The 10,044-nt window shown below is 40.9% G+C and overlaps 2 protein-coding genes across 2 annotated transcripts in view; one reads left to right on the forward strand and one right to left on the reverse strand.

Moving 5' to 3' along the window:
* The window catches only part of LOC103357979 (glucose-induced degradation protein 4 homolog), a 7,871-nt gene extending 2,363 nt beyond the window's left edge, over positions 1-5,508 (reverse strand). The window contains exons 1-5 of the mRNA XM_008282753.1: positions 5,105-5,508; positions 4,626-4,685; positions 2,704-2,811; positions 2,509-2,610; positions 2,287-2,417 (exon numbers count right to left, since the gene is read on the reverse strand). Coding sequence (XP_008280975.1) covers positions 2,287-2,417; positions 2,509-2,610; positions 2,704-2,811; positions 4,626-4,685; positions 5,105-5,407 — 704 coding nt within the window. The 5' untranslated portion in view covers positions 5,408-5,508. The remainder of the gene's footprint in view (positions 1-2,286; positions 2,418-2,508; positions 2,611-2,703; positions 2,812-4,625; positions 4,686-5,104) is intronic.
* Positions 5,509-5,659: 151 nt separating this feature from the next.
* atpaf2 (ATP synthase mitochondrial F1 complex assembly factor 2) lies at positions 5,660-10,017 on the forward strand. Its single transcript, XM_008282754.1, has 8 exons — positions 5,660-6,047; positions 6,140-6,184; positions 6,434-6,582; positions 7,273-7,370; positions 8,106-8,186; positions 8,301-8,413; positions 8,661-8,776; positions 9,118-10,017. The coding sequence occupies exons 1-8, from the start codon at positions 5,942-5,944 to the stop codon at positions 9,253-9,255; spliced, it is 846 nt and encodes a 281-aa protein (XP_008280976.1). The 5' UTR covers positions 5,660-5,941; the 3' UTR covers positions 9,256-10,017.
* The last annotated feature ends 27 nt before the right edge of the window (positions 10,018-10,044 follow it).

Genomic DNA, 10,044 nt, shown 5'->3' on the forward strand with positions numbered 1-10,044 from the left:
GTGCATCACCAGTTTTAACTGCAACAAACTGTAATGACATGTAACAGATGCCAAGTAGCAGAGCTAGCCACGGCTAACCTATGCTTGTTCATCCCCCGTCCTCTGCACCTTAACTGTGCTGAAGGCTTCAGAGAAATCGGTTTGTCTTTATCTTTCTTCTTTAATCTCTGTGGCTTGGAGTTTAGCTTCACTCTTGTGTCATTGATTTTACAATCTATAGCAATCTAATTGTACTTTGTTTTGACCGCCCGTCTTTTCGAAGCTTCATTAGTGCTTCAGGTTATTCTTGCATAACCAGACCATTCATTAGTGCTGACACAGCAAACAGTGTGTAGAACGGTCTGACCGCACCTCATTCTGCTCTGGGGGGGGGGGGAAATCTGGCATCATTGCGTTTCTATGAACCAATCACAGCCATCATAGGCCGAGCTTAGAACAGGATGCGGCAACAGTGTTGACCTAAAATAGCGGCGGGGCGAATTGTTTTGGTGGAACATTTGCATGCAGGGAGGCGAATGCTGTGATTAAAATGGATAACTTTTTAGAAAAACACAAACATCACGGCAGCTTAGCGTGACTAAAACACACAACAGTAGGAAAACTCTACCTGTCATGTGTGAGTCACACGCTCCCTGGCTTAAGAAACACTAATCTGGAGAAACACGTATATGATGCCTTGGAAAGTTTGTTTATTCATCGAGGCTTATAAGCTGCAAGATGTCTGGTGAAAACAATGCATCATCAGCAAGTTGAGGAAAACAACCACTATTTTCAGCTTTGTTTTTTCTCCAGATAATCCCACGGGTTTATGTGGCTTATTTTTCTTCATGATATAATCCATTATTAATCAAATACCTTTTTATTTTAATTAAACTAATAATGCATTTACATTCAGGTAGGTTCTACTTTGTGATGGGAGTCTGCCATTCCCACACAAAAATTAAAACTGCCTTCAAGCACACACCATATTCACAGGAAAACAATGCAAGAATGCAGCGCAGCATAAATTTATCCTCTCACGATTAGCCTCACCATTTACGGATCACTCTGTTTACATCGTATTGCAGCTGCATGAGGTTGCAAATGGGACATCTCACTGCCGCTCCTTCACATTAAAAACATTCAACAGGCCAAACACGAGTCTTCCATAGCGAAGGAACCACAGGAACTGCTATACTGGGCGTTGCCAATTCAATGGGAATGGAAATCGTAAAGATAACGACTTGAGGGAGAAGCATAGCAGTTTTTTGTTTTTTTTCTCCAAACTACAAAGAAATGCCTTCAGTTCATCAGGAAAAAAATCTAAACCTAGAATTTGGAGATATGTGGTGGTTTTCACTGGATAATAGTAATAAAAATAAAGCACTTTGGCCTCTCTGACACACTGCTTCAACAACATGCTTTAATTATTTTTCCAGGAAACAACTAAGTTTGAACAACATCTATCATATTAACAGTAACTCATTTGCTGTTCTCAGTCCTTCCAACAGAACGGTGGTCCAGTATGTCAAAAACAGACCCAAAATGAAAGGCTTGAAAAAAAAAGATTGAAAATAGGATGAATATTGGCATCTGAAAGTCGACATTTACTGATGAGAAAAATGACGTGACGGTAAGTCACATTTTTCTTCATGTTTTTGTTGCTCACAATTCTGATTTGCGTAATAAATGTGACACAAGTGTTGACTGTTTTCTCGTTTTGCACTTTTGAAAAATGGCATAAAATAAAAACGCAGTCCAAGAAGGCAGCAAAAACTGCTTCCAAGCCTTTGGACAGACAAAATGGAATAGAAAACTGAAATGAAAATGGGATGGAATAAAAATCACAGGGCTTCTGCAACAATAGCCAAACCTTTATGTGCGGAGGGAGTTGAAAGAAATGCCAAAGAATGTCAAATAAAAATGAAAACACTAAAGATGGAGTGCAGGCAGGGCTGAGTTTGCTTATAACCAGGCAGTACGACCACATAAATCAAATGCAACAAACTGCGGGTTGGACCGCTCTGCTGCATCCATATAAAGTTACACATTTTAACCTGGAACTGTTTGAAAAAGCCACATTCATCTACTAATTATCTGAGCTCCCAAGGAGCAATGTGGAAGAAAGGGCACCTTGACAAAAGCTGCAGAAACCTAGAAACTGTGTCTCTTAATGACTTTTCCTGCCCAGATTTTGCAGCTGGTCTAGGATTTGATCCAGCAACTTTTCAATAGCAAGTCCACTTGCTAATGTTTCTAAAAACGACCTAACTTTATGTCACAGTAACTTGTGTGGTGCTGCGTTACCATTCAGAGCTCCGGTGGTAGTAGTAGCCCTCAATTGTTGCTGTGGATTTCTGGAAGCAAATGTAGTAGAATCCAGCAAAGGAAGCGCCGCTGATGTCTTTGATTGTGTGGTCAGGGACCAGAAACTGCTCCTGAGAGGGACGGGCAGCGTGAGAAATGCAGTTCAGAGGTGACTTAATACAACACACTGGATGGTCAAGCTCGATTTTGGTAGCTTCTTACCTTCCACCTCATGAAAATATAGTCGGAGTTCTTCAGATCTTCATAGTCAAAATCATCAGAGTTGAATGTCTTTGCGTACTGGTAGAAGGCCTGAAACTTGCCCTTTGGACAGAAAGTAAACTGGATTACATCACAGAGAACCAGCCGGCTGTGGAGCACTTTCGTAGATTATGAATGAACAAGGTTTCATCTTACCCAGTGCTTACGATCCACATCCTCATCTGCATCCCATTTCCGAGTGAGAAACGGCCGTTTCCTGCTGATGATCTCTCCAGCGAAGAATGTGGTCAGAGTTGGATATTCCTAAAAGGGCAACCAAGAGCGAGGAACACTCAGTCATGATTTGTTTTGTTTGCCAACCCAAGAGATGTCGTTTTCTACCCTTTGGAAGTGATGCAACGGGCAATGCTAATGGTTAAATCTGTCAGTCCAATGTTGGATTAAAACAACAGAACATGATTGTTCTACAACAAAGTACAAGGTAGAAAGTGGCCATGCTGGTTGTAAAAGCAGGAAAATATACAGTGACATGCGCCATCATATTGTACACTAGGATGTAGGGATGATTCAAATCAAAATCGCAATTTAAAACAATATCATTAGCAAATTGTAAAGACAACCATGTAGGGTTCATGTTCAGCGATGTTTGCGCTGCTTGCTCATATAAGCTTGTGACAAAGATTTAATGTGAAAACCTGTTGAGGGGTTTATCATGGCATATTCTTTGATTCAAAAAAGAAAAAAAAGGCCTGAAACCGGCTGTACTGTCCACTGAAAAGGTCATCAAACACAGCCAATGTCGTGTGAAAAAAACAATCCAATAGCAATTGCAGACTTTTTCCAGTATATTTGAACAAGAAAACGTTTGATCCTCTTTTAAATAATGTTTCTTAATAACAGGGGGAACACTCAAACATGCTCACACCTTCAAATCCATAAAATTAGAATCAGGTGTCACAGATCATATGCAAACCACCCTAGTAAGTGACAGATTAATCCTGTCTTACTTAAACGTGTCAGGCTATAGAGCGCTCTTCAAATGTGTTATCATGCCAAGATCTAAAGAACCATCTAAGCCTTTAGGAAAATAGACTGTGGACGGCTATGAGTCTGGTGAGGGATTTAAAAAGATCTCCAAATAATTTAAAATAAATTATTCCACTTTAATAACTCGAAAATGTGCTTCGTCTATTATCAGAAAGAGACTGCACAGATTTGCCCTGCATGGGAGGCGTGTCAGGAAGAAACCTTTGCTGTCCAAAAAGAACATTCGAGCAAAACCACAGGCATCAGGCAGTGAACGTATAGAGAAAGAACAGGCCTTTTGGAGTAATGTGCTCTGGACAGATGAATCGAAGATTGAGCTGTTTGGCCACAGTAACAATGGAAATGTTCGGTGCAGACCAAAAAGAAGAACTGAGTGCCAGCTGTAAAGCATGGGGGTAGAAATGTCGCGGTTTGAGGTTTCTTCGCGGGGCAGCCTGCAGTCACTGGTTCAACTATGAATTCTGCATCATATCAAAGCTTTAAGATCATGCAAAGCCATCCATCCAAAAGTTTCAGACCTTTCAACAGGAGAACGATCCTAACCACACTAGAAAATCCACCAAGGAATGGCTCAAAAAGAAGAAATGAAGGGTTATGAATGGCCTCGAGCCAAAGCCCAAATTTGAATCCCAGTAAATGTTGTGGGGGATTTCAAACAGGCAGCACACGCCAAAAAAATGTTAAAAAAAAAAACCTTGCAACTAAAGGAATTTTGCCTTAAGGGGTGGTCACAAATGTCAGCAGGCTTATGTCAGAGACTGGTAGATAAATCATGCAAAATAAGAACAAGAAGGTAGTTTGCTCAAGGGGGCAACACTGGCTCTTATCTTTCCTGTGGAAGAACATCTATAACATCAATTGAGATTTTTGATGACTAACATAAGAAAATAGCTCATTGTCATGTGTACCTTTATCTTTAGACTCTATATAAAGAAGATCAAATGTTTTTTTTCGTCTAAATACGTCAAAATCTCCAACAATTCCCATGGGACGGAGTGCTTATTTATGATGTGAGACACTGTTTGACTCATTTATGTCAGTGGATTAATAAAGGGAACTAATGTTCTCACCTCTGTCAGTCCTTTAATCTTCAGGTAGCCACACAAGTAGGAATCCTCCATGGTGACATGCTTTAAACAGAAAATAAATACCAATGTTGACATTCATCTCATGTCTGTAACAGGTAGTTCCTTCTGTATTAAACAGTAATGAATGGGTGATAACAGCCATAAACATGCATTTTGTTTTGGTTGTTCTCAATTAAATGAAGAAGCCACAAATGATTCAATCTCTTTAGCAGTATTCTATGATAATAAAATAGCTTAGAAACACGAAAACATTTAATAAAATGTGTGTTTAAAGCTGAAAGAGGCTGTGTTGTGTGCAGTCGTAGGCAGTGCTACATCCACAGCTAGCTAGGCGACTTTCTCCAGGACAGGCCAGGACTGATTTTCCAGCTGTCAATCATCACACCGCCCGTTTGACAGATCACCAAACCCCCCTACTGACATCTCGACCGAATAACCAAACATCCGCCTCACAGCCCCACCTGTAAAACGACCTCCACGTCGTAAGAGTTCCCTTTGCTCTTCTGGTGGCCCCTGAACTTGGAGCCGCTGTACAGGAGCGAAGTGACAACACCGGGCTGCTGGGTGTTTATCGGAGGCGGCGGGATAAGTGAGGCCGAGGATGCGAAGGCCGCGGCTGGGGAGTCGCTGAGGTATCCAGCGGGGACAGGCATGGCTCCCGCTTCGCTGGCTTGGGCACCGACCGCGGTCAATGGCCGTCTGGACGTGGGACTCTGTCGGCGTCTACGAAGAGGCGGAGGCCGGCTGAGGAGGTCCACCAACATTCAAATTCCACTTAATTCCGCTACAGTTCAGTTTATCAGGCACCAAGCTGCCACAGAAGTAAGTGGACTTCGACGCCGCGCTGTGGCAGGGAGTATCCGCCCCTCTTATTGGTCAACGGACTTCACCTTGCAAACATCGCCACAGTTCATTGGTTCAACGAGCGGAAGGTTTTATGGGAACATTTGGGTGTAGTTTTTTTTGGTGTTGTGTAAGGGAGCGCAGAGGCACTTAAAAACTACATTTCCCGAACACTAAGGAGGCTATGCGACGCTGTCAAGCACAGAAGGTCAGACGCGTGCTTTTGAACGTCGGAGCTACTAGAAAGATGAGAAAGAAATGTGAAGCAGTACATGGAGACGTAGCGACTTTATGCAGCTAAGCAGTGCAGAATAAACAAGAATTAGCGGTAATAGGAAAAGTACATACTCGTATAATGCTGCATTGTTAGCCCAGGAACTATCAGAGACAGCTAGCTTCAAGGGAAGTCTCTCTTTTGGATCTTTGCTTAAAAACATCTTCATCTCGTCTCCACTATGTTTAGAAGTATTGTCAAGTTTGGAAATGTCCTGTCTCTCAGTAAAGTGTGTCCAAGAAGGCAACATCCTAGGTGTGCTTTGAAATACTCCACAGCCACAGCAGGTAAGATACATAAACACTGGATGAAACCTCTGTCTTCTGCTGTGGATTTGTGTGATTTAATCCCATTGATGGTATGTTCTTCTTTTAACCAGAGAGAAAGAGATTTTATCAAGATGTCACCATATCCCAAGGTGAAGGTGAGTGTCAAATATCACTATGAATCAAGTCAAACATAGTAGTTGTGTGTTCATGCGTTTGAGAAAACAGGTTGTTTTGTCTCAGATGTTTTTCAGTAGTCAGCACAAAGGTAAAATAATGCTCACAACTATGAAATTAGCTTTTATTATTATTCAATACATGAGCATGTTTCAAGAATCAGTGTATTCTTATCCATACTTGTGCCAAAATGAATATGTTTATTATACTTTTTTTTATGTTTTATATAGGGGGTTTATATGAGGTAAACCTCGACCGAAGGAAGCTAAAAACTCCAGGAGGAAAGCTGTTCACGGTGCCAAATGAAGCCCTGGCCATCGCCGTGGCAACCGAATGGGATGCTCAAAGGGAAACGCTCAAGTTCTACACGATGCACATGGTACGGCATTTAACCTGGGAGTAGATTCAGCATTTCTTATAATGTGTCACAGTGATGGCACCTGTCTGCCTCACTTAAAATAAAAAGCAGTTCTGCTCATTTTAAAAGACGCCCATAGTTTCACAATATGTAATGTTAGATTCTTTAAGCATCGGGGAAAAGAGGGAAAAGATTGGCTATTTGTTAAAAAGTTATCTTGAAACTGTATTACTAACAAGATGAGGTGTTTCTGGTTATTACCACCCCTGCCAGCAAGTTTTTTGGAGGAATCCTGTCATCTTTATTGTCAGAGTGCATTTAGGTTTGCTTAATATGTAGATGTCTGAAGTTGCTTTATTCATGTGTTGTCATGCATTTTCAGTTACACATTTTTTGGTTTCGGCATTTAATATCTCTACATTGATGCCCTAGAAATCAACAACTGCATACTATGCATCAGTTGACTTGACAGTTACTTTTTCTTTTTGTGAGACGGTTGTGAGGATTCAAAACGACACAATCAGTCTAAAAAGTGCTTAAACCCAGATCCTCTATCGGCACACAAAAGTTTACTCCAGGACTAATTGTGAAGTGATTCTCAGCAAACTTTGCTGCTACTCATTTATGCATGTTACGTTTGTAATTGCTTCCTGTCTTTAGTTCAGGGTGTTAAATCAAAACTTGAGCTGGTATTGTCATCTCTTCCTGCAGACCACTCTGTGCAACACAGCTCTGGACAATCCTACCCAACGCAACAAGGACCAAATGATCAATGCAGCTCTGAAGTTTCTGGAGACTGACACTGTCTGGTATACCTCACTTTTTTTTTATTACTAATACTAGTAATTTATTCACACATTCATATCAAGCCAGAGTTTGTTTTATTAATTTCTCTAATAGGGATTGTCAGTCACTATAATCAATATTTACACATCACTGCATTTAATGCCTGCAAAAGAGGAACTGACACAATGACAACATAGGTATTAAATGTCCATATTTTTAATGAAATGACACACTTTCAGTTTAAATCCAAATTTGTGGAAGACATCGACGCAAGACAACAACAAAAGGATGAAATTAACTGTTTTTTTGTGGCTTCATTTTGAATGCTGCAGCAAAAAATTCTGTTCTGTATTTGAATAAGTTTGTTGTCTTGAGCCCCTTTCACATAGAGTCTGTAATTCAGCCAAGAAGACCTCCTCATTATGCCACTGTTGATTGTTCACATTAAATTAAAAAAATTACAGCATTCTGGAATCAGGCGTGACGTGTAGCACAACAGCGTTAGTGTCTAGTGTGTCGTGTCCCACCATGCCAGCTCTCCCTTTCATGAAGACATCATTCATCTGTGACTACCTTCATTGCCTCTCTGTGTTTTACGCACAGGTGGAGTAAAGCTGATAAAGGTTATGTGAAAGGGGCTTTCGATTTCACACATTGCTGGTTATTTGCATGTGTTCTTGCATTGTTAAAATGTTGGTATTGCCCGTTTCTTGCAGTTATTGTGGTTGTGATGTGAGTCGTTTTTATGTTTTGTGTAGTTACAGAGTAGATGAGCCCCATGGTTTGGTTGAGCTACAGAAGAATGAGTGGGACCCTGTGCTCCACTGGATCGAAAATAGGTATAATAGCAGCAGCTTTTGTCATGGCTAAGGCACATAGTCTGGCATTGAAACCCCCAAATGATGTAAATTAAGTACTTTCTTTAATCTTTGTCTCCCACCACTTTATTGCAGATATAATGTCACTATTGGCTCCTCATCCAGTATTTTGGGTCCTGAGATTCCTGAGGCAACCAGAGATACGTTCCGGCAGCACCTTAATTCTTACAATTTTTGGTCTTTGACAGGTAAGAAGTCCCTAACTGATCTGAGATAAAATGAACATTGATTTATATACGATATGCTTTTGTCTGTAGTTCTGGTGCTTTGTTTTGCTTGTGTGGTAGCTGTAAATGGGGCAAGAAAATGATGAGGGGGTGAGATGATGTGGCAAGTGGAATAGCTATATTATTAACTATACTAGTAATCAGTTTTATGATTGACAGCAATAGTGCTATTGAAAGGTTTTACACTTTTATGATTGCTCTTGTGCAGGTCTTGAATATGTGATCACCCAGCTGAAGTCTGTTGTGCTGTCACTGGGGATGATTGACAGACATCTGAGTGTGGAGCAGGCTGTGCTGTTATCCAGACTGGAGGAGGAATACCAGGTATGCAGAGGGCACCCAGCATTTTTTACCAACATTTTATTGTTAAAACTGTCATTCCCCTGCATCTGTTGTTGCCAAAAACTTCAAAAGTTTGTTTCGGTTGTGCCAGAGAAACAGCACCCTCTTCTGTTGTCATAGTGTTTCCCCATTAAGACTAACTTGGCAGCACACAATGTACAGGCCCTTGTAGAGGCTGACTTTGCTTTTCTGAGCCCTGGTTTTTCTTGTTTGCTTTGCAGAAATTCTCCAAATATCTGATGTGTGTGTGCATGTTAAGGCAGACAAACCTAAGTTATTCTCAGTTTATTCCTCCAACCTGTTTTTTTTCCCCTCCTTCACAGATTCGACGCTGGGGAAATGTGGAGTGGGCCCATGACTACGACATGTATGAGCTGAGGGCACGGACGGCAGCTGGAGCTCTTTTTGTCCACCTCTCGTCTGAGAGTTCAACCATCAAACGCAAACTTATGCAGGACTGAGACAGAACTTACAGAGAACTCGCAGGAAATCTACCCTCAAACAGAGAATACCCCGAACCACCTGAGTTGTTTGAACACGTCTATTTCCATACAGACAAACATCACACATCCCAGCTGTTCTATTTAGCAGTGACAGCTGCTCTGTCACTGATCTGTTATAGAGTCATTTCAATCCAGTAAAACACGTTGGCTGTCTTTTTTGCAATGTTTATATGTCGCAGCTGCCAAGTATGACACTCTTCACAGAGTTTCCAGACAGTTCTCAGTCAGCCGTGACATTTTGAACACTGGCTGGATGGTTGTTGTTGCCTGTTTGATGGTGGAATGTTAGTTCTCATGCCCGCTTTTTCTGTGAATACAGCAGAGTGCTTGTGCTTCCTAAAAGCACTCTGTCCAATTTATACTGTTTAGTGTTTGATAAAGGCACTGTGCATGTGAGAAATAATTAGTTGCATTATGTGATACATTCTGCATTCAGGTTATTTTTCATGTAATTAACCAACCCTGGTGTATTTATCATGTTTTTGTTTTTTTTTCTGTGGTGATGTACTGAGAAAGCCTCTTTCTTTTTCTAAGTATTTAGAAAAAGTAGGACTTTTAGCAGAAAAATGGACTGCACCCTCATCCAGTGGGGTTTTGTTGCTGTTATAGTTGACACAGATTAAGAGAATGATAAAAGAATATTATCTGACTGTGTGTCATTTCAACTGATAATGGCAGCAAAGTTCATCGTTAAATAAAATCTGAATGATTCAAAGCCTTTCACAGATGTCATAACTTACTATCTTG

The sequence above is a fragment of the Stegastes partitus genome, unplaced genomic scaffold (assembly GCF_000690725.1).
Source record: "Stegastes partitus isolate 25-593 unplaced genomic scaffold, Stegastes_partitus-1.0.2 Scaffold285, whole genome shotgun sequence".
Classification (NCBI taxonomy): domain Eukaryota; kingdom Metazoa; phylum Chordata; class Actinopteri; family Pomacentridae; genus Stegastes; species Stegastes partitus.